At 44.1% G+C, this 25,983-nt stretch overlaps 1 protein-coding gene across 3 annotated transcripts in view; it reads right to left on the bottom strand.

Moving 5' to 3' along the window:
* Positions 1-5,586: 5,586 nt before the first annotated feature.
* The window catches only part of LOC126108729 (uncharacterized abhydrolase domain-containing protein DDB_G0269086-like), a 77,159-nt gene continuing 56,762 nt past the window's right edge, over positions 5,587-25,983 (bottom strand). The window contains exon 3 of one of the 3 annotated variants that reach the window (XM_049914066.1): positions 5,587-5,740. In XM_049914066.1, the coding sequence (XP_049770023.1) occupies positions 5,651-5,740 (90 nt within the window). In that variant the 3' untranslated portion in view covers positions 5,587-5,650. Of the gene's footprint in view, positions 6,102-25,983 lie in introns of all 3 variants that reach the window. The other 2 variants (XM_049914065.1, XM_049914064.1) reach the window with 2 other exon arrangements.

Here is a 25,983-nt window from a genome sequence, read left to right as displayed (position 1 = left end):
TTATCTCACTAGGGGTAAGATAGATACTGCCTACACGAATATCAAAGAGACTTTTGGAGAAAAGACAGCCACTTGTATGAATATCAAGAGCTCAGATGGAAACCCAGTCCTAACCAAAGAAGGGAAAGCAGAAAGGTGGAAGGAGTATATAGAGGGTCTATACAAGGGCGATGTACTTGAGGACAATATTATAAAAATGGAAGAGAATGTAGATAAAGATGAAATGGGAGATACGATACTGCGTGAAGAGTTTGACAGAGCACCGGAAGACCCGAGCCGAAACAAGGCCCCAGGAGAAGACGACATTCCATTAGAACTACTGACATCCTTGGGAGAGCCAGTCCTGACAAAACTCTACCATCTGGTGAGAAAGATGTATGAGACAGGCGAAGTATCCTCAGACTTCAAGAAGAATATAATAATTCCAATCCCAAAGAAATCAGGTGCTGGCAGATGTGAAAATTACCGAACAATCAGTTTAATAAGTCACGGATACAAAATACTAACGCGAAATCTTTACAGACGAATGGAAAAACTGGTTGAAGCCGACCTCGGGGAAGATCAGTTTGGATTCCGTAGAAATATTGGAACACGTGAGGCAATACTGACCTTACGACTTATCTTAGAAGAAAGACTAAGGAAAGGCAAACCTACGTTTCTAGCATTTTTAGACTTAGAGAAAGCTTGTGACAATGTTGACTGGAATACTCTCTTTCAAATTCTAAAGGTGGCAGGGGTAAAATACAGGGAGCGAAAGGCTATTTACAATTTGTACAGAAAGCAGATGGCAGTTTTTAGAGTCGAGGGGTATGAAAGGGAAGCAGTGGTTGGAAAGGAGTGAGACAGGGTTGTAGCCTCTCCCCAATGTTATTCAATCTGTATATTGAGCAAGCCGTAAAGGAAAAAAAGAAAAATTCGGAGTAGGTATTAAAATCCATGGAGAGGAAATAAAAACTTTGAGGTTCGCCTATGACATTGTAATTCTGTCAGAGACAGAAAAGGACTTGGAGGAGCAGTTGAATGGAATGGAAAGTGTCTTGAAAGGAGGATGTAAGATGAACATTAACAAAAGCAAAACGTGGATAATGGAATGTAGTCGAATTAAATCGGGTGATGCTGAGGGAATTAGATTAGGAAATCAGACAAAGTAGTAAAGGAGTTTTGCTATCTGAGGAGCAAAATAACTGATGATGGTCGAAGTAGAGAAGATATAAAATGTAGACTGGCAATGGCAAGGAAAGCATTTCTGAAGAAGAAAAATTTGTTAACTTCGAGTGTAGATTTAAGTGCCAGGAAGTCGTTTCTGAAAGTATTTGTATGGAGTGTAGCCATGTATGGAAGTGAAATATAGACAATAAATAGTTGGACAGGAAGAGAATAGAAGCTTTCGAAATGTGGTGCTACAGAAGAATGCTGAATATTAGATGGATAGATCACATAACTAATGAGGAGGTACTGAATAGAATTGGGGAGAAGAGGAGTTTGTGGCACAACTTGACGAGAAGAAGGGACCGGTTGGTAGGACATGTTCTGAGGCATCAAGGGAACACAAATTCAGCATTGGAGGGCAGCGCGGAGGGTGAAAATCGTAGAGGGAGACCAAGAGATGAATATACTAAGCGGATTCAGAAGGATGTAGGTTGCAGTAGGTACTGGGAGATGAAGAAACTTGCGCAGGATAGGGTAGCATGGAGAGCTGCATCAAACCAGTCTCAGGACTGAAGACCACAACAACAACAACTGCGAAATGGTTGGGTGGGTTTCTGAACTTTTATTGAGTGAATCAAAACATGCCAAAATAGAGTTGTGTATGGCACTGGCAATTCAAGTAAATTGCACATACAACATCTGAGCGACCAGCGGCAAAAGAAGTTGAAAATAACTTTTAAATTAAATATACTCCAGGTTGAATGTATGTCTGATAAATGACTAAATGACAGACATTAGTCGTACAGCTGTATCGAGGTACTGAAGTATGAAACGGCATAATTATTGTTTAGGTGTTTATATTAACATGGAATAGCTGTAAAAGATTTATACTACCTTTCGTTTAAAGCACGCGAAAGTGTACAATTGCCACCAATAAAAAGATCAACGAATTAAATAACTTTACTGTATTTCACTCGTACAGTATACATTATTCATTGCAATTATTTAGTTGATTTATGTGCTCAAGTTAACGTAATTGTATTACCTGTAGTTTGATGACTTCCGACCTTATTAGTTCTATTCTGTCTGGTATCTATCAAGTTCTGTGTGTGACATTGTGAAATCTGTATTGATGGCTGGTGTTCAAAGTTGCCAACATGTTCTCCTATATTTATTATAATTATTATTACTGTGGCAGCTGTAACTTCATTAAGACAATGCTACAAGGACTGAACTTTTTTGCATGTGCCTTCGATTATCTCCAATTTTATTTCTGTGTCTGTCAATTGTTTCAGCTGTATTTCTGTAATCGAGGTGGATGTTTGGCATTGCCAAAAAGGAAAGGATGTAGAATGAACTATCTGTAAATTCTACAGTCAAATTTGCTGGATTTCGGACAGATTTATGTTGTACTCTCTGTATTCATTTTTTTGCATTGGAAATGATATATATATCTCGTGTGAAATGTTCCATTTTGTGACCTAAACGAGTGAGGTGGCGCAATGGTTAGCACATTGGACTCACATTCGGGAGGACGACGGTTCAAATCCGCGTCCAGCCATCCTGATTTAGGTTTTCCGTGATTTGCCTAAATCGCTTCAAGCAAATCCCAGGATGGTTCCTTCGAAAGGGCATGGCTGACTTTCTTCCCCATCCTTCCATAATCCGATGGGACCAATGACAAAGCTGTTTGGTCTCCTCCCTCAAATCAACCAACCAACCTAACTGCCTACACGACTGCACAGCATTCCAGTATCAGTTGTACAGTTCCTCATGCTGTAGTTCTGCGTTGTGCCGGCTGGGACACAGGGGGCACTATTGGCTGTGGTGCTGTCCAGCAGAGCTCCTGCGTGGTGGCTACTGTGGCAGTCCCTGCAGGTGCTCTGCTGAAAAGATGCCAGGATGAGAGAAATCACCGAAGATCAATAGAAGGTGAAGTGTAAAGTGACAATTTGCTGTCGCATCCTGCAGTATCAGAGCTAAGATACACGTTACCTGCCAGCACATTTCATATCAGCAGCATTACAGCTCTCTGGGAACCACTCAATTGGAATGTCAACTGATAACTCGATTCCAGATGAAAAGCGCATAATGCATTGTGAATATTACTACTAATGTCAGATTATAATAAAAGACAAGAAGTACTGCACCATGTTTGCTGCGGATGTACAAGTAAATGCAATCTGAAATCAGTATGGAAAATTCTGTCCCTAGAGATCATTCCTCATTAATCTGGGTGTGGTGCGATAATCAGTGGTTTCACGTACACAAAATGATCAAAAGTATCCGCACACCACCAAAAACAGATGTTTTTCATATTAAGTACATTGTGCTGCCACATACTGCCAGGTACTCCGTATCAGGGACCTCAGTAGTCATTAGACATCGTAAGAGAGCAGAATGGGGGAGGAACTCATGGACTTCGAACGTGGTCAGGTGACTGGGTGTCACTTGTGTCATACGTCTGTACGCGAGATTCCCACAATCATGAACATCCCTAGATCCACTGTTTCCTATGTGATAGTGAAGTGAAACGTGAAGGGACACGTACAGCAGAAAGGTGTACAGGTCGACCTCGTCTGTTGACTGACAGGGACCGCCGACAGTTGAAGAGGGTCGTAATGTGTAATAGGCAGACATCTACCCAGACCATCACACAGGAATTACAAACAGCATCAGGATCCACTGCAAGTACTATGACAGTTAGGCATGAGGTGAGAAATCTTGGATTTTATGGTCAAGCGGCTGGTCATAAACCACCCATTACGCCGGTAAATGCCAAACGACGCCTCACTTGGTGTAAGGAGCGTAAAAACTGGACGACTGAACAGTGTAAAAACGTTGTGTGGCGTGACGAATCGCGGTACACAATGTGGCGATCCGGTGGCAGGGTGTGGGTGTGTAGTGCCAACAGTAAAATTAGGAGTCGGTGGTGTTATGGTGTGATGGTATTTTTCATGGAGGAGGCTTGCAGCCCTTGTTTTGCGTGGCACTATTTACAGTATAGGCCCATTCATGTTTTAAGCACCTTCTTGCTTCCCACTGTTGAAGATCAATTCGGGGATGGAGATTGCATCTTTCAACACGATCAAGCACCCATTCATAATGCACGGCCTGGCATAATCCATGGTCTGGCCTGCACAGAGTCCTGACCTCAATCCTACAGAACACCTTCGGGATGTTTTGGAACGCCGACTTCGTGCCAGGCCTCACCGACCGACATCGATACCTCTCCTCTGTGCAGCACTACGTGAAGAATGGGCTGCCATTCCCCAAGAAACCTTCCAGCAGCTGATTGAAGTATGCCTGCGAGAATGGAAGCTGTTGTCAAGGCTAAGGGTGGGACAACACCATACTGAATTCCAGTGTTGCCGATGTAGGGCGCCACGAACTTGTAAGTCATTTTCAGCCAGGTGTCCGGATACTTTTGATCACATATTGTAGCAGGATATAAGCCAGCCTGATATACATGCTGTTTCAGAAAGGTCTCTACAACTTTGAAAATTCATATTAATTCATAGTACCTACAGAGGTGATAGTAGTGTCAATTGGTAGGGAAATACATCGAGTTTTGTCTCTCGTAGCTCGCTAGTGTCGAATCGCACTGTACGGAGCAGTAGAGGCAGTTGCGTTAAAGATGGCTGCCTTCGTTGGACCAGAGAGTGCTAACTGTGTGTTTTGGTTTGAATAATCGAAGTCGGCGAGCGTTATTTCCTCGACCATTATTTACTTTTCATGTACGCAAAAGATCCTCCTAGTAAGTCTACAAGATGGTGCAACACCCCACAACCTGGCTGATGTCCGGAATTTTCCCAGTGACCGCCTTCCAAGTCAATGGATTGGTCGCGATTCGCCAAATGCATGGCCCACCACGTCCCCCAGACCTCATACCACTCGACATTTTTGTGGGGATTCATGAAGGTTATCGTGTTTGTACTACCTGTGCTGGCTTCTCTACCTGGACTTAGAGCAAAAATTTAGGCCGCCACTGATCAAGTTACACCTGCAATGCCACAGCGAGTTTGGGAAGAAATTGACTTCCAAAGGGACGTTAGTTTAAGGTTAAGAAAACTTAATGTGTTCTCCTACAAAGTAACACTAAACTCTGCTCTGCATCTTCTTTCAATAAATTTATATGAGTTTTTTAAAGTTGTAAAGCCCTTTTTGAAACAGCCTGTACTTTTCAGTTACCAGATACCATGCAGTAGTTACGACGTCTGCAAAGCATAGCCTAGAAATGCATTTGAGTTTTTTCTTATGAACAGAGGTAGTGTCTTGTATTTTCAATTCGTTTTCCAGAACCTCAGTTCTCACACAATGCTAATACAGTACCTTCATGTACTACTTAAATGTGGATGTAAATGAGTGACCGGAGAATTAATTTTTTACATTCTTTATTGAAAAATTATACAAAATAAATGTTGAGATGTGTTGAAATGTTACAGCAAAAGAATTTTTTGGACTGCATGCTTCATGATAGCATATCTGCAACCTGCTGCACTCAGTTCTGCATGGCTAGGTCCGGAGGTAAGTGTCCGTAATCATCCCAGGGCCCTCTGTCGACCCCCACATCGAGCAGCACAGCCGCCACCTCTGCGTGGCCCTGCCTCGCTGCATAGTGCAACGGTGTCAACCGGTACTTGTCCTTGGCGTCGGGGTCACCAGAGGAGGCGGCCAGTAGCCGCACCACAGCCGCGTGGCCGCGGTATGCAGCCCAGTGCATGGGTGTGTTCCTCCTGCTGTCTCTGCTTTCGACGTCCGCCCCACCCTCCACCAGACACCTCACCACATTCTCGTGTCCCCTCACTGCCGCCCAGTGCAGGGCAGTCCACATGTCCTCGTCCCTCGCCTCCACATTCGCACCTGCTGCCAGAAGCGCCCTCAGCTCCTCCACTGCCCCCTCCTTAGCTGCCTCGATCAGCCTCCTGCCACACTCCTTTCCAGGAAGGCGTCTGCAACAAACAGAAATATTCCCAGAGTTTACTACAAAAAAACTCACCTAATGAAGAAACCCATCACACACAAAAAACTCGAACAGTTCTGAATGCAGATATAATCAACTTAGACAGTAGAAAAGAGTGTCCAACACCGTTCATATTAAGGTACAGAGATTCTGTTCTACCCTACGATCAAAGTCTTCATCCCTTTTCCATTAAAAATTCCCTTGTTCAGTCTCTCAAGAAACTGTGCTTCTCCTTGTTATCTGGAAGTCAGTTTATTCGACCTTAAAGTGCTATTGCTAACCAATCGTTGACCTCTACTGAAACAGATGCTTCATACTACAGATACTAGTTATCTGTGTGTGCAGCAATCCTCCTAAAACTATTGTCGGTAACACGCCAAACAAATCACCTCTCCATGTATTTAAACATTTTCCTTAGAAGGAGCCAAAAGATTTCAGTCCAGTTATTGCCAAATTTCGTAACATAGCCTCCCCATAGCAATAGAAAAAGTTTCTCCTTCACACAAAACATGAATTTGTCAAAACATTAGGAAAAACACCAACACACACACGAAAACAAACACACACACACACACACACACACACACACACACACACACGAAAACAAACACACACACACGAAAACAAACACACACACACACACACACACACACACGAAAACAAACACACACACACACACACACGAAAACAAACACACACACACACACACACACACACACACACACACAAGCACACACACACACACACACCCACCCACACACAAGCACACACGAAAACAAACAAACACACACACACACGAGCACACACGAAAACAAACACACACACACACACACACACACACATACACACACACACACACACACACACAAGCGCGCGCGTGCGCGAAAACAAACAAACGCACACACGAAAACAAACAAACGCACACACGAAAACAAACAAACGCACACACGAAAACAAACAAACGCACACACGAAAACAAACAAAACTCAAACCTGTAATTAAATTCTTGTGTGCACCACATGTCTGCTGGGTACTGCAAAACTTGCGGTCTCAGACTAAATTTATGCTTCATGCACTTTGCTAGATTATGATTATATATCTAATCTTCCTCTACGCAGACATCAGCTTTGTGAACACAACGTCTACCTCATACCACTGATGCAAGTACTGAGAAATCCATAGCATCACTTTCGTATTACAAGATCACTATAATCACTCTAGCACATAACAGCCTATTTTCTGATACCGCAGACTGTGACTTGCATGCGCTATTACATAAAACATGGCAATATTTCTACAAACATCAAGTGGACAGGAACAATGTACTTTTTTTATTCTGTCAATGAAGTTATTACAGCTAATCAACCTAATATTCGCTTCCAGATACTTTATTTTCGATAAATGTTAAATGGACACAGATAGTGGTGCTACTCTGCCAACTGAAAATAGATCTCTGCAAAGATGTGTCATATACTCAAGATGAATCTCAACTTTCTGAAGATTTACATTTTACATTCCCTATCCTTTTCTATGCAATGACGAGATTGAAAACGTGAATTATGAACGACTATACACAGTTTTATAACCTGGAAGTTGTTCTGATCGCCAGAGTGCTTTACTAGGTGTGGCCATGCTGGAGGTTGTGCTCCATTGGCTGTTTCTGGTGTGTACACTGGCTCACGTGAAACCAGTCTGATTTAGGGTACTAGCAATTAGCCCCAGATCTATGACATTTCAGAACTGGGGCAAAAGTTTGAAACTTTATAGTTGCCATCGCCCCCATCCCCTCCAAGCGTTTGAGACGGGGCGTCAAACATTAAAAAATCAATTTTTAAAAAATATGTTCATTTTGTAGCGCACACCTTTCTGAAGAGCTTTTATATATCAAACGCATATGTTCGAGGAAATGTAAAATATGTTATTTGGTCTCAAGTATGCCAAAGTGTAATGCCACGCCTCTTCACACAGCATTCTTCTATCGCACGTCACTGTATACACTCAGCGGAGTTCAGACGTGTATATTTTATAATGAAGTCCATCAGACATCTATTCAGGACAGTGGAAATTAAAATGTCGTGTGGAGCCTCTCCAGCTCCCTGTCGGCAGGTTTGATGTCGTGCCCCCCTTAAAAAACTCAAAAGTAACACTGGATGAGGTTATCTGTAACCGGGAGAATACGAACTCTTCAGAGAAATTTGCACTCTTTGTTACCTATTATCTAATAACTCTCTGTTTTGTGTGACAAAAATAAATACGGGAAATGTAAAACCAGTAAAGACGAGAGACAAGCAAGACAGTACACATTTTTTCAATCTGTAGGTCCCAACATCTTTTTCTCTTTCTCATCTTGCTGCAGCTTTACACGGCATGCTTTCCTTTCTACGAAAGGGTCTATTACCTCATCAAATTTCGGCAAAGGTTTGCTACGTGGTAAATCAAAATGTCGTTATCTAATACTAAAAAAGCTGTTGATATGAATAGTACGAAAGACTGATATGGTTTCTCGATATGAGTACATATATTTTGGCACTGTATGCTAGATAAAACGAAAGAGACATTTCAAATATTGCAGCAATTGTAATACACGCCAAATACGTGAGACTGGTTTGGCACAAATAGTAATTTTTGTACAACTAATTTACATAAATAACTCATTTACATAAATATCATGACAGAATATAGTTCACAAAGTACCAATATTGCTGTTGTTGTCGTCGTCTTCAGTTCTGAGACTGGTTTGATGCAGCTCTCCATGCTACTCTACCCTGTGCAAGCTTCTTCACCTCCCAGTACCTACTGCAATCTACATCCAAATCTACTTAGTGTATTCATCTCTCTGTCTCCTACCATTTTTACCCTCCACACTGCCCTCCGATACTAAATTGGTGATCCCTTGATGCCTCAGAAGGTGTCCTTCTAATAGATCCCTTCTTCTCGTCAAGTTGTGCCACAAACTCCTCTTCTCCCAATTCTATTCAATACTTCCTCATTAGTTATGTGATCTACCCATCTAATCTTCAGCATTCTTCTGTAGCACTGCATTTCGAAAGCTTCTATTCTCTTCCTTTCCGAACTATTTATCGTCCATGTTTCACTTCCATCATGGCTACACTCCATACAAATACTTTCAGAAAACACTTCCTGGCACTTAAATCTATACTCAATGTTAATAAATTTCTCTTTTTCAAAAAAGCTTTCCTTGCCATTGCCAGCCTACATTTTACATCCTCTGTACTTCGACCATCATCAGTTATTTTGCTCCCCAAATAGCAAAACTCATCTACTACTTTAAGTGTCATCTCCTAGTTCCTCAACATGACCTGATTTGATTTAACTATATTCCATTATAATAGTTTTGGTTTTGTTGATGTTCGTCTTATATCCTCCTTTCAAGACATTGTTCCAAAATACTAAATGCCTAATAGGACTACTACAGGCAAAAAGTAGTAAGTTAGGAAACAGTTTCACATTTCGTTCAAACGCTCCTGTTTCTCAAGCATGAGATCGAAAAGTAGTTGTACCGAATTTTTACATTAATTTTGAATCGTTATATTCTTCCATATAATGTGTGTGATGTCCCCATTTCTTCCCCTTTCTCGTTCTGACAAACAATCTTGTCAGTAATTCGATAACTATTGCTACCACCATCAAAACGTATTCTCCGGTGAACTTCACCAATCCTGCCAGAATCACCAGTTCAGTTATCCTACGTTTATTCTCCAGTTAGGTGTTATTACGTGTTCGTACAACGAGTTTTCCGCACTATTTCGAGAACAGAACTTAAGCGGACGCTAACCGGGGACTCTTCAAGCGGCCCTTAGTGGTGTAGCGACCTGGTAAAAATTTTCTTACAAAATTTCATTTTCTTGGAAACATTGAGGATTAATATGTAACCTTTCTTACTTGTAATTCCCATTAGTCGTTCATCTCCACTCCGGTAGTCTGAATTTATGGATTTTGCAAGTAATTACAACAAAGCCGATCATTCGTAAGTCAGTCACCCACATAAACCGCGACTGGCATTTAACCGTTCGGGTTTATTCGGCTCAGCTCGTGTAGCACCGTCCCCTTTTGTATGCGGGACAGTTTTCTTAGTTCTATATGCGACTGGGATTCCCCTGGCAGAGAATCATGTACACTATGCACGCATTCAAAAATCAACTTATTATTCGTTCAGTAATCAACTTAGAATGTGTTCGAAAACCAACAGCGATATGTTTTAAAATCATACAAATAATAGATAGACCAACATGAGCTGGCTGCCAGGTGGTTTGTGAAACAAGGCTTTCTTTTCTTCAAAATTATGAATTTGGCGCCCTATGAAATTGCCGCCTGGGGCAGATTCTCTGGCTTGCCCACCCTTTCCCCCTAGATCTGGGCCTGCTGACTATGATGGTATTTCATTGTAGACCACAGAATGCAGACCAGTGTGAAAGTCCAGTTGAAACAGCATAGAACTGTGAGTGAATCAGTCCCTAACATGTGGAATCAGAAGCTTTGGTATGCTTCACCTGCATCTACCTTGCAAATCAATGTGGAGCGCGTGGCAGAGGGTACATCCCAGTGTACCACTTATGGTTTTTCCCATTTCGTTCACGTTTGGAATTTGAGAAGTCATTTTAAGTGTGTGTGTGTGTGTGTGTGTGTGTGTTTGGTGATTTTTCTTCAAGATCCCTACCGCAGTGGTACATAGGAGACTGGAGTATATTCTCAGTATTATAGTTTAAAGCCGGATCTATAAACTCTGTAAGTAGGCTTGTTCAGGAAAGACACAAACTATCCTCAGGAGTCTGCCAATTTAGTTTCACACTTCCCCATAGATGAAACAGACCTGTGGCCTTTCATGCTACCGTGCTCTGTATACATTCAACACCTCCCGTTAGCCGTATTAGTATGGGTCCTGCATACTTGAGCCATATTGTAGGATGGGCTACGCAAGTGATTGCAAGGAATCGCCTTTGATTTCATTTCCCTAGTATTCTACCAATAAATCTAAGTCTACCACCCACTAGACCCATGACTGAGGCTACGTTATTACAGTTCATACCCCCCTACACAGTGCTACTACCACGTCTGTGACTCACTCATATTATATTCATAGATACAGAGATTTTTGTGTGTCAGCTCGCCTGCTTAGATGGGTGGTACTGTGCTTACCTCCCATTTAAGTGGGCCCGAGTTGGATTCTTGGCCAGGTTGGAGATTTTCTCCACTCGTGGACTGGCTGTTCTGTTATCATTTCATCCTCATCACCGGTGCGCAAGTCGCCCAATGTGCCATCGAATGAAGTAAGACTTGCACTTGGCGGCCGAAATTCCCTTGAGGGGGTAAACTGGCCAACGATGCCATACGTCATTTTCTTTTTGTGTGTCATAATGATATTGGACAGTAACAGCAATGGTAACCATCAGTGAAATTTAATTATGATAACTTACCACATACTCTCATCACTGAAGTGCATTTTCTGGGACCCACTCTGCTAATTACTAACTACTAATTAAAATTAGCAGCTCATTCTCGCCACACCAGTCGGTGTGCGAGACCCCCTCACTGCTCCATTCCAACAGATTTTCAGGATGGTGCAGGTACCGGAAGTTTACATTCTCTACACTGGGACATCCATATGAGCTGTTCAGTGCCTCAGTGTTTTGGGCTGTTCGTAGAGTTGGAGGTATACTTGGCAAAGGCCTGGAGACGGAGGAGAATACCTGTTGGATTACATCATGGCCAGACAGATTCTGAAATCAGATACTGAATTGTGAGGAATATGTGGGAGGAGATGTAGACTCTGATGACATTTTTATTGTGATAATGAATGAACTGAACCTTAACGAAACCGTCAAGAGAATTCAGTTTGCAAATGAATGGGACTCTACAGTAGTGAGGAGTAAAACGCGAATCGGAAGTTCAATGAAACTTAAGATAATGCGACAACGAATACCGAAACTAGAAATTCAATCGAACAAGAGTGGACTTCTCTAAAAGGAGAAATCACAGGAGACGGCAGGTACGAGAAAAGGGACTGAAGAAATGCTGGCGAATGTGAAGTCCAGTGAAATTGATTGACAAAATAAGAAAATATAACAATATTCATGAAAAGACAAGAAAACAGTGGTACAGCTCGCTAAGGAATGAAATCTATAGGTAGATCACGACAAATAAAGCAAAATAGATGAAGGAAAAATTAGATGAAATCGAAAAATAAGTAGGAAGGGCAGTTTCAGCACAAAGCAAACTCGAAACAACCTTTTGTGAAATTAAAAGTGAGGGTTTCAACAAACTAATAATAGAAAGGAATTCCATTAGTATAAGCAGAGAAGAGAAAGGATGGATGGAAATAGTACACTGGACACCTCTATGAGGGGGAGGAACTATTGGATGATATGATAGACGGAGAAATGAAAGACGAATAGGAAACATAACTTTCAGAAAAATATCATCCAGACGCTCCAGAAGCGACATATTTGGAACAATGAACTAAACAGCTCATGTATAGGAATTACTGACAACAATATACAAAAGAGTAGACAAGAAAGCTAAAAATCTAGTAGAGGATAACGAGTTTGGGTTTAGGAAAGGTAAAACACCCAGAGAGGTAGATACGACATGGAGGCAAGAGTTAAAAAGCAAGGAACCTTCATTTTATTTGTTGACATTTAAAAAGCCTTTGAGAATGTAAAATGGTGCAACACATATGACATTCTCAAAAAAAACCTAATTATAAGATATATGGAAAGTCAGGCAGTATACAATATTGTATGCACTATAATCAACAGGGAAAAATAAGAACGGAAGAAAGAAGTACCGTGATTAAAAAAGTGCAGGACAGGGATGCAGTGGTTCTTCCCAGTTGTTTAAAGTGAACATCAAAGATCGATGGTGGAACAGAAGAAAGTTCCAGGAATGGAATTAAAATCCTAAGGGAAAGGTTTCCGCTAATACGATTCGCTGATGCCATTGCTGTGAACCACGAAAGAGCGAAAAAATTATAAGAGCTGTTAAGTGGAATGAACACTTTAATGAGCACAGGATTAGGATTTATAAACGAAAGGAAAAGTGAGGTATTGGCAGTAGGAGAAATAACATTGGTGGCAAATTTAACATTAAAATTAGGGGCCACAAAGTAGACGAATTGAGGGGATTCTACTACACTGGAAGCAAACAGACATAAGAGACGAAGCGAAGTTGTTACAACAAACAGTAATGTAGCACAGGAAAACAGGGCATTCATCGAAAAACAAGGCCTCTAAGTCTTAATTTGGGGAAGAAATATCTGAGAATGTTCGTTTGGAACACAGTATTGCATGAAAATGAATCACGAATTGTGGGGAAAACATGGAAAGAAGAGAATGAGTGCATTCAAAATGGGGTGCTATAGAAGGACTTTGAAAATTAGGTGAATTCGTAAGAGAGGAACTGTAAGTTCTCTGCAGAATAGCTGAGAACAGCAATATGTGGAAAACAGTGACATGAAAAAGGAATAGGATGGTAGGACTTGTGCAAAGACATCAGCGAATAACTAGCACTGTACTACAGAAAGCTGTAAAGGATAATAAACAGGGGAAGACAGATTGGAATTGTATGGTACTTCAGGGAGCTGTGGAGGGTAAAAACAGCAGGGAAAGACGGAGATTTCAATGGAATGAAGGATAAACACAATAGGGAGAGAGAGATTGCACTGGAATGGTACGACAGGGAGATGTTAACGAGAACAACAACAAGATAGAGATTGGAATACATGCGACAAATAACTAAGGACGGTGGGTACAAATCACACGCTACAGTAAAGAGACTGAACACTCACCGTCCCAGAAATTCAGGAGGGGAATTCGCCAGTCTAAATCTGTTGCTGAAACAGCCAGAAACATCATCTACAGTGGGTGGAGAATCTGGTATGCATACTGTGTGTCGTTGCTGAGACTGGTTGCTACGCCAAACGACGCCAGTGCGACGGGGGTGATCCACACCCTGAGATGGCGAGGTGGAAAAGGCTTCTGATTTTATTCCTGAGCAGTGCATTTCTTGTTACTAGCGGAAATATAACGCGGAATTCTAGCACGCTTGCTCCTCTCTCATTCCAGCGACCCCATATTGTTTCGTTACTCTGTGTTCAAACTTTCCCTTACTACAGCATTCCAATACCGCGTGATTATTATATATTCATCGCTTTTTATATACGAAGTTAGCTGTTCATTGTTGTCATATACTCGTCCTGTCACTAAACTTTCCGCACGTGATGCTGCATTATTGTTGACATCGGTTTGGAGATTGTGATGACAAATCACTGGACTGTTCACAATAACTCACTGTTTGCCCTATCTTCCTATTCATACCTAACCTTTCATGATACAACTCTCTCATCCTGTTCATATATTCCGTTATTCGTCTTTCACTTCACTGAGCACGACTAAATCTAGTGTGGCCAATTACATTTATTTTTCGATCTTCTACCATCCCTACGACATAATGGTGGTGGTGGTGGTGGTGGTGGTGTGTTTGTGTGATGAAGAATGTTTGCAATTTATGATACTGTGGAGTGTAAGCTGTTTTCTGAGCTTCCTATTAATGTGCATACAGGCGGCGTGAATGCTGAATTCTAAGAGGAATTGATGTTAAGCATACAACAAAAAAGCATTGTATTAATGTATGATGTGAAATTGTGCTTATACTGGAACAGTTAAATATTTTATTTTTATTATTATTGAAATTTTACGCATCTGTAGCATTTTAAAAGTAAATCAATTTAAGTTTGGGAGGGCAGGGTGTGAAGAATGCACCAAAAGGGTGCGAAGTATTGGGCAGAGAATGATCTTATGTCATCAGTAACAACAAGAATCTGATGTACATCATTAAGAGTAGAAGAGGTGGGAAAAAAATCAGCCACCGAGTTTCAAACCAAAGGTTTATTTAGCCCTTGGTCCAGGTTACGATATTTCTAAAAAATCTTCTTCAGAATAAGTTGGTCCTATAAACGTATACAAACGGTTACAAACTATTTTTACATATCTAACAAAATATCAATAATCGCGAAATATTTGTAAGGTAAGTGTACTCAATAGTTACACCACAGGGTGGTAAATTACATTAGCTGAAGCTGAGCGGCTATTGCCTAATACATAATTGATGTGAAAACGAGAAACATCACATACCATGGCTTACGGACAGCAGCCAGAATAAATTCGGCGTATGTCAGAATAAATGCACAAATGTATTCGCCCATTGGTAAAGGCTCTTGTCTATATAAAATTATAACGTGAGTCCAAAGGATAAAATATTTGGTAACCTGAGTATTCAGCATGTCAGAGAAAGGTCAACTGTTCACAAGTACAGGCTCAATCGATGAGGAAAATTTGGGATGCGGAGGGTGCTAAATACATGTGCGTAAGAAGTACGCTTGGATTGCGTTCAGTAACAGCATTTTACATTAAAGTAAGAATGAAAATTTCCACTACCAGGATACTAACAAGCGATAAATTTACTGATATACATTACGCATAAAATCTCTAACACATTTGCTGACAGAGTAGTACTGTATGTAAATTCAGCGTGCAGAAGAGAGTTCTATTTACAAAGCACCACTGTTACAAATACATGGGTAAGGAGCAAAGACAACGTCACTAAAAAGAGAAGCTTGCGCTTAACACTACGGAAGCTTAAGCAATAAGGAAAAATTGGGATACAGCAGGCGGTATATACTGCGTCTTGCTGGTAGCAATTAACGGAATTTTACATTAAAGCAAAATGACATTCTCTTATTGAAGATTAGTGATAAGCAGTACTCTTAGAGGTATGCATTAAATACAAAATTATCTGTGAAACATGTATGCAGCAGAGTGAGACTGCACGTAAATGTAATGTGTAGAAGATAAGAATTCTATTAGAAGAAATTGCTTCTGTTTCGGAAAAGTGGAGGAAAGAATAAAATGGATAAAGGTACAACATAAAAAAATGAGAATCTTCTGCTTAACTGTACTAATTCAGTTTTTCTTTTCGGAATGCCAACTGTAGGAACATGTGATGAAAAAGCCAAGAAAAACGAAACCCAGTGATATGAAATGTCAGTAGCTCAACAATAGAGAAAAAAATATTTTGAAGATAGCGGCGCACATTCGCCGATGTTAGCGGAGATCGGTAAACACGTCTTGCGTGTCCGCGAGCGGTATTTTAAAGCCAGCAATGGAGTGCTCACTCGCGTATTGCAACTGATAGTTCAAAATGTTACCGTCTCTCTAACAGGATGTTTATAAATTTGAAGTTGTTCTAGTAAATCTAATTTTCAGTCTTATATTCTTACGTAAAATTACGGTTTCTTCTAATTACCTTCGTGAATGGTGCAAGGTGGCTATTTTTTGATAGCGTTATTGAATGTGTTAATATTTGTAAAGGAAAATGTTGTATTTGAAGAAATATGGTCAGAGACGTACACTACTGGCCATTAAAATTGCTACACCACGAAGATGACGTACTACAGACGCGAAATTTAACCGACAGGAAGAAGATACTGTGATATGCAAATGATTAGCTTTTCCGAGCATTCACACAAGGTTGGCGCCGGTGGCGACACCTACAACGTGCTAACATGAGGAAAGTTTCCAACCGATTTCTCATACACAAACAGCAGTTGACCGGCGTTGCTTGGTGAAACGATGTCGTGACGCCTCGTAAAAGGAGGAGAAATGCGTACCATCACGTTTCCGACTTTGATAAAAATCGGATTGTAGCCTATCGCGATTGCGGTTTACCGTATCGCGACATTGCTGCTCGCGTTGGTCGAGACCCAATGACTGTTAGCAGCATATGGAATCGGTGGGTTCAGGAGGGTAGTACGGAACGCCGTGCTGGATCCCAACGGCCTTGTATCACTAGCAGTCGAGATGACAGGCATATCATCCCCATGGCTGTAACGGATCGTGCAGCCACGTCTCGATTCCTGAGTCAACATACGGGGACGTTAGCAAGACAAGAACCATCTGCACGCACAGTTCGACGACGTTTGCAGCAGCATGGACTATCAGCTCGGAGACAATGGCTGCGGTTACCCTTGACGCTGCATCACAGACAGGAGCGCCTGCGATGGTGTACTCAACGACGAACCTGGGGGCACGAATGGCAAAACGTCATTTTTTCGGATCAATCCAGGTTCTGTTTACAGCATCATGATGGTCGCATCTGTGTTTGGCGACATCGCGGTCAACGCACATTGGAAGGGTGTATTCGTCATCGCTATAGTGACGTATCACCCGGCGTGATGGTATGGGGTGCCATTGGTTACACGTCTCGGTCACCTCTTGTTCGCATTGACGGCACTTTGAACAGTGGACGTTACATTTCAGATGTGTTACGACCCGTGGCTCTACCGTTCATTCGATCACTGCGAAACCCTACATTTCAGCAGGATAATGCACGACCGCATGTTGCGGGTTCTGTGCGGGCTTTTCTGCATACAGAGAATGTTCGACTGCTGCCCTGGTCAGCACATTCTCCAGATTTCTCACCAACTGAAAACCGTCTGGTCAATGGTGGCCGTTCAACTGGCTCGTCACAATACGCCAGTCACTACTCTTGATGAACTGTGGTATCGTGTGGAAGCTGCATGGGCAGCTGTACCTGTACACGCCATCCAAACTCTGTTTGACTCAATGCTCAGGCGTATCAAGGCCGTTATTAAGGCCAGAGGTGGTTGTTCTGGGTACTGATTTCGCAGGATCTATGCACCCAACTTGCGTGAAAATGCAATCACATGTCAGTTGTAGTATAATATATTTGTCCAATGAATACCCGTTTATCATCTGCATTTATTCTTAATGGCCAGTAGTGTAGTTGTTAGGCAACGGTATCTGTGTCTGCGATGGCAGACGTAGAGGTGGAGTCGTAGAATCTTTGAAAGTCAGTAGTGGACAGCTGCGGGGTTCGTCGAGTGTGCAGTGTAATGCATGGACACACTTTTGGACCGGTGTGAACTGGAGATTTATTACGAGGAGGAATGATGACTCAGAACACAGGTTGGATAGCATACGGACATAAAAAATGTTTTGAAATGAAGAACAAGGTATTATTTGATGAGATAAAAGGTTTATTTTTATTTTTCTAGGCTTGAGTTGTTGGTACACTTCCCCATCGTCACAGTCCAGTTTTTGATAATTATTCTATTGATTGATCTTCTGACTTAATTTACGGTACCATGGAAGTTAGTAAATGAATTTTCATATTAGAGTTTATAACTGATTTTTTTTGACAGGTTCCCTCCTAACTGAAATTTCTGTACTTAAAGGTATATATATATATATATATATATATATATATATATATATATATATATATATATATATATATATATATATAAGGCTCACAGGCCATTTGACCATCTTCTTCTGTGCGGATGCACAAACAGTGGCCGAACTCTTACGGGAATCGGCAACAAGCCGCGAGTAATGAGTATAATGGGCACGGACACTATGAACATAGTGCGGGACAATAAGTTGTGAATTTGGGTCTCACGGGAGGCGTGGCAGAGGTAAGTCCCCGCAGTCGCACTGTCCTCTGTGTCTTCGGTGGCTGAGATGGATAGAGCGTCTGCCATGTAAGCAGGGGATCCCAGGTTCGAGTCCCTCCGGGGAACACGTTTTAAACTGCACCTGTTGACATATCAACGCCTCTATGGAGCTAGGGGTATTCATTTCATTGTTAAGTCATGTGTTTCATTGGCTCACTCTGTCAAGATTATCAACCCAATTTCCCTGCACCAACTATAGTTAGTTTTAAGCAGGATTTTTTTCAGTTGTTGCTGAGTCTTGCTGTGTTGCTGTTTCTGCCAGTACTTCATTTTGCAGGTGAGATTCATAATATGTGATTGTTTCGTTTCCTTTGCGCAATGTAGGTTCTGTCAAGTTTCTTTATTTTACCAGAGCCGTATGTCAGTGGAGAAATTTTCGTGTGTTTCAGGTTGCAGTGTTATACAGGTCGACATTACATTTTTTATACAGTTACATTTTTTTTCTTGAACAGTTCGCACTGATCATGTCTCCTGAGCGTGAAACTATTGGTTTGCTTATGAATAAGACCCGTTTTCAGAAACACAGCATTCTCTTCAGTTTCGTGCAAGTGAAGTGGCTTTGATTTAACGGCACATTTAGGCTGTCAGTTCACATTCGCGGGTTTGTATTTACAATAAAACACACACGCACACACACACACACACACACACACACACACACACACACACATGTAGGAGTGGGAAAAACAGGTGAGGATATTATGCTGTCATAATGAGTTTTTCACTCTGCAGCGGAGTGTGCGCTGATATGAAACTTCCTGGTAGATTAAAACTGTGTGCCCGACCGAGACTCGAACTCGGGACCTTTGGCTTTCGCGGGCAAGTGCTCTACCGACTGAGCTACCCAAGCACGACTCACGCCCCGTCCTCACAGCTTTACTTCTGCCAGTACCTCGTGTCCTACCTTCCAGACTTTACAGAAGCTCTCCTGCGAACCTTGCAGAACTAGCACTCCTAAAAGAAAGGATATTGCCGGGACATGGCTTAGCCACAGCCTGGGGGATGTTTCCAGAATGAGATTTTCACTCTGCAGCGGAGTGCGCTGATATGAAACTTCCTGGTAGATTAAAACTGTGTGCAGGACCGAGACTCGAACTCGGGACCTTTGCCTTTCGCGGGCAAGTGCTCTACCGACTGAGCTACCCAAGCACGACTCACACCCCATCCTCACAGCTTTACTTCTGCCAGTACCTCGTCTCCTACCTTCCAGACTTCACAGAAGCTCTCCTGCGAACCTTGCAGAACTAGCACTCCTAAAAGAAAGGATATTGCCGAGACATGGCTTAGCCAAAGCCTGGGGGATGTTTCCAGAATGAGATTTTCACTCTGCAGCAGAGTGTGCGCTGATATGAAACTTCCTGGTAGATTAAAACTGTGTGCCCGACCGAGACTCGAACTCGGGACCTTTGCCTTTCGCAGGCAAGTGCTCTACCATCTGAGCTACCCAAGCACGACTCACACCCCATCCTCACATCTTTACTTCTGACAGTTCCTCGTCTCCTAACTTCCAAACTTTACAGAGGCTCTCCTGCGAACCTTGCAGAACTAGCACTCCTGAAAGAAAGCATCTCATTCCAGGAACATACCCCAGGCTGTGGCTAAGCCGTATCTCCGCAATATCCTTTCTTCCAGGAGTGCTAGTTCTGCCAGTACCTCGCAGGAGAGCTTCTGTAAAGTTTGGAAGGTAGGAGGCGAGGTACTGGCAGAAGTAAAGCTGTGAGGACGGGGCGTGAGTCGTGCTCGGGTAGCTCAGTCGGTAGAGCACTTGCCTGAGTTCGAGTCTCGGTCCGGCACACAGTTTTAATCTGCCAGGAAGTTTCATGTCACGCCGTGCTTACCTGTATTCTGTCGACGGCTCAGCGAGTAGCCGACTCACTTCGACCACTTCGTCAGGGTGGTTGAGGACTGCATCGGCCCAGCCCTGTGTGGCCAACACCTGCCAGTTGGCCTTTATGAAAGCGACAGCGGCCTCTGTGAGGCTGAGACACGAGTGCCCGACTGCCAGCACCACCGTGGCTGCCGCGTTCTCCACTGTCAGCTGAGCGGCCAGCTGCCGCTCACAGTCTCCCTTCAGCCCCGGGACACAGCAGGTGTCCGCAGCTGCCAGTAGGGCGGCCGTACCGGACAGCCGGGGGGCCCGGAGGGAATACACGTAGGCCGGCAGCTCCCGGAGTGCTGGACCCTCCACGTCGGGGACCGTGACCTCTCCGCCGCTGGCCTCCAGTGTGACGCGCTGGAACGTGGCGGCCAACACGGGGCTCCCGCCTGCCTGGAGAGGCGTGTCGCCCGCCACCGGCGCCACCTCCTCACTGTCCCCCCTGCCTGCGGCCACAGCCTCCTGCATCTCTTCACTGTCCCCCCTGCCTGCGGCCACAGCCTCCTGCATCTCTTCACTGTCCCCCCTGCCTGCGGCCACAGCCTCCTGCATCTCTTCACTGTCCCCCCTGCCTGCGGCCGCAGCCTCCTGCATCTCTTCACTGTCCCCCCTGCCTGCGGCCACAGCCTCCTGCATCTCTTCACTGTCCCCCCTGCCTGCGGCCGCAGCCTCCTGCATCTCTCTGGCAGCTGTCATTGTGGACGGTTCTGAAACAAAATTAGAATCATATTAATACTGCCAGCTGCCGACGGGCGTTGATATACACTCCTGGAAATTGAAATAAGAACACCGTGAATTCATTGTCCCAGGAAGGGGAAACTTTATTGACACATTCCTGGGGTCAGATACAACACATGATTACACTGACAGAACCACAGGCACATAGACACAGGCAACAGAGCATGCACAATGTCGGCACTAGTACAGTGTATATCCACCTTTCACAGCAATGCAGGCTGCTATTCTCCCATGGAGACGATCGTAGAGATGCTGGATGTAGTCCTGTGGAACGGCTTGCCATGCCATTTCCACCTGGCGCCTCAGTTGGACCAGCGTTCGTGCTGGACGTGCAGACCGCGTGAGACGACGCTTCATCCAGTCCCAAACATGCTCAATGGGGGACAGATCCGGAGATCTTGCTGGCCAGGGTAGTTGACTTACACCTTCTAGAGCACGTTGGGTGGCACGGGATACATGCGGACGTGCATTGTCCTGTTGCAACAGCAAGTTCCCTTGCCGGTCTAGGAATGGTAGAACGATGGGTTCGATGACGGTTTGGATGTACCGTGCACTATTCAGTGTCCCCTCGACGATCACCAGTGGTGTACGGCCAGTGTATGAGATCGCTGCCCACACCATGATGCCGGGTGTTGGCCCTGTGTGCCTCGGTCGTATGCAGTCCTGATTGTGGCGCTCACCTGCACGGCGCCAAACACGCATACGACCATCATTGGCACCAAGGCAGAAGCGACTCTCATCGCTGAAGACGACACGTCTCCATTCGTCCCTCCATTCACGCCTGTCGCGACACCACTGGAGGCGGGCTGCACGATGTTGGGGCGTGAGCGGAAGACGGCCTAACGGTGTGCGGGACCGTAGCCCAGCTTCATGGAGACGGTTGCGAATGGTCCTCGCCGATACCCCAGGAGCAACAGTGTCCCTAATTTGCTGGGAAGTGGCGGTGCGGTCCCCTACGGCACTGCGTAGGATCCTACGGTCTTGGCGTGCATCCGTGCGTCGCTGCGGTCCGGTCCCAGGTCGACGGGCACGTGCACCTTCCGCCGACCACTGGCGACAACATCGATGTACTGTGGAGACCTCACGCCCCACGTGTTGAGCAATTCGGCGGTACGTCCACCCGGCCTCCCGCATGCCCACTATACGCCCTCGCTCAAAGTCCGTCAACTGCACATACGGTTCACGTCCACGCTGTCGCGGCATGCTACCAGTGTTAAAGACTGCGCTGGAGCTCCGTATGCCACGGCAAACTGGCTGACACTGACGGTGGCGGTGCACAAATGCTGCGCAGCTAGCGCCATTCGACGGCCAATACCGCGGTTCCTGGTGTGTCCGCTGTGCCGTGCGTGTGATCATCGCTTGTACAGCCCTCTCGCAGTGTCCGGAGCAAGTATGGTGGGTCTGACACACCGGTGTCAATGTATTCTGTTTTCCATTTCCAGGAGTGTATATCGACGGGGACAGGTGAAAATGTGTGCCCCGACCGGGACTCGAACTTGGGATCTCCTGCTTACATGGCACATGCTCTATCCATTTTCTTTTTTTAGAAAATTTTAATTCAATATTTGTTCATTATAATTTCTACTTGACAAAAAATAGACCTTAAATAAAAGTAAGAAAAGGTTTACTGTAAGAGAGATTCGAACCAGACACACTCCACTTACCAGACATCGACGCTGTTTATATACATGGTGTCCCAGTTATCTTGTCCACCCAAAATATCTCTGGAACAATAACAGCTATTGGAAAACGACTTTCACCGGTATCAGTGCAGCGCTGGGGCCCACGAATGTACATATTTGGAAACATTCTAAAACGAAAGCATATGTGTTTTTTAATACAAACTTATGTGTTTTTAAATGGACCTCCTATATTTTTTCTTCAGCAGTCCATAGCATGGCAAAGCACATACACAATGGCCTTTTTTCCATCGCAATATTCCCATCACATCCCGAGATATTGAGACGCGAAGTTGACGCTTGAAACACCCGACATGCGCTGCTAGCGCTGGTCCTGAGGCTCAGGCGTGAACCCCAGGCTGCCCGTAATCGCGATGTGATTGACATGCGTAATCACACCTCCATACTTATCAAGAGGGACACTTACTTGTCAATCACATCACGATTACGGGCAGCATGGGGTTCACGCCTGAGCCTCAGGACGTGCGCTAGCAGCGCATGTCGGGTGTTTCAAGCGTCAACTTCGCGTCTCAATATCTCGCGATGTAATGGGAATATTGCGATGCAAACAACGCCATTGTGTATGTGCTTTGTCATGCTATGGATTGCTGAAGAAAAAATATAGGAGGTCCATTTAAAAAAAACATAAGTTTGTGTTAAAAAACACATATGCTTTCGTTTTAGAATGTTTCCAAATATGTACATTCGTGGGCCCCAGCCCTACATTGATACCGGTGAAAGTCGTTTTCCAATAGCTGTTATTGTTCCAGAGATATTTTGGGTGGACACGATAGATGGGACATCCTGCATATGTACAGGGTGAGTCACCTAACGTTACCGCTGGATGTATTTCGTAAACCAAATCAAATACTGACGAACCGATTCCATAGACCGAACGTGAGGAGAGGGGCTTGTGTAATTGTTTAATACAAACCATACAAAAATGCACGGAAGTATATTTTTTAACACAAACCTACGTTTTTTTAAATGGAACCCCGTTAGTTTTGTTAGCACATCTGAACATATAAACAAATACGTAATCCGTGCCGTTTGTTGCATTGTAAAATGTTAATTACATCCGGAGATATTGTAACCTAAAGTTGACGCTTGAGTACCACTCCTCCGCTGTTCGATCGTGTGTATCGGAGAGCACCGAATTACGTGGAGATCCAAAGGGAACGGTGATGGACCTTAGGTACAGAAGAGACTGGAACAGCACATTACGTCCACATGCTAACACCTTTTTATTGGTCTTTTTCACTGGCGCACATGTACATTACCATGAGGTGTGAGGTACAAGTACACACGTGGTTTCCGCTTTCAATTTCGGAGTGGAATAGAGTGTGTTCCGACATCCCAGGCCAATAGATGTTCAATGTGGTACCGTGTGTACCGTGATGTGCCTACAACCCCAGAGGATATGAAACAACGTATTGTGGCAGCCTGCGGCGACATTACACCAGATGTACTGCGGCGTGTACGACATTCATTACGCCAGAGATTGCAATTGTGTGCAGCAAATGATGGGCTCACGGAACAGCCCATGGTGTAGTACACTGGTAGGACAATTCCTCCCTGCCGCTGTTACGCAGCTATACCCCAGGGTCGGGTAACAGGACAAGAGAACGAAGGTTCTGCAAATCTCCAACAAATTACACTACTGGCCATTAAAATTGCTACACCACGAAGATGACATGCTACAAACATGAAATTTAACCCACAGAAAGAAGATGCTGTGACATGCAAATGATTAGCTCTTCAGAGCATTCACACAAGGCTGGCGCCGGTGGCAACACCTACAACGTGCTGACATGAGGAAAGTTTCCAACCGATTTCTCATACACAAACAGCAGTTGACCGGCGTTGCCTGGTGAAACGTTGTTGTGGTACCCCGTGCAAGGAGGAGAAATCCGTACCATCACGTTTTCGACTTTGATAAAGATCGGATTGTTGCCTATCGCGATTACGGTTTATCGTGTCGCGACATTGCTGCTCGCGTTGGTCGAGATCCAATGACTGTTAGCAAAATATGGAATCGGTGGGTTCGGGAGGGTAATACGGAACGCCGTGCTGGATCCCGACTGCCTCGTATCACTAGCAGTCGAGATGACAGGCATCTTATCCGCACGGCTGTAACGGATCGTGTAGCCACGTCTCGATCCCTGAGTCAACAGATGGGGACGTTTACAAGACGACAACCATCTGCACGAACTGTTCGACGACGTTTGCAGCAGCACGGACTATCAGCTCGAAGACCGTGGCTGCGGTTACCCTTGACGCTGCATCACAGACAGGAGCGCCTGCGATGGTGTACTCGACGACGAAACTGGGTGCACGAATGGCAAAACGTCATTTTTCCGGATGAATCCAGGTTCTGTTTACAGCATCATGATATTCGCATCCATGTTTGGCGACATCGAGGTCAACGCACATTGGAAGCGTGTATTCTTCATCGCCATACTGGCGTATCACCCGGCGTCATGGTCACCTCTTGTTCGCACTGACGACGCTTTGAACAGCGGACGTTACATTTCACACGTGTTACGACCCGTGGCTCTACCCTTCATTCGATCCCTGAGAAACCCTACATTTCAGCAGGATAATGCACGACCGCATGTTGCAGGTCCTGTACGGGCCTTTCTGGATACAGAAAATGTTCGACTGCTGCCTTAGCCAGCACATTGTCCAGATCTCTCACCAATTCAAAACGTGTCGTCAATGGTGGCCGAGCAACTGGCTCGTCACAATACGCCAGTCACTACTCTTGATGAACTGTGGTATCGTGTTGAAGCTGCATGGGCAGCTGTACCTGTACACGCCATCCAAGCTGTGTATGACTCAATGCCCAGGCGTATCAAGGCCTTTATTACGGCCAGAGGTGGTTGTACTGAGTAGTGATTTCTCAGGATCTATGCACCCAAAATCCGTGAAAATGTAATCACATGTCAGTTCTAATATAATATATTTGTCCAATGAATACCCTTTTATCATCTGTATTTCTCCTTGGTGTAGCAATTTTAATGGC

This window comes from Schistocerca cancellata, chromosome 11 (assembly GCF_023864275.1).
Source record: "Schistocerca cancellata isolate TAMUIC-IGC-003103 chromosome 11, iqSchCanc2.1, whole genome shotgun sequence".
NCBI lineage: Eukaryota > Metazoa > Arthropoda > Insecta > Orthoptera > Acrididae > Schistocerca > Schistocerca cancellata.
Note: the sequence above shows the minus strand (reverse complement) of the source record. Positions and strands in the feature narration are given on the sequence as shown.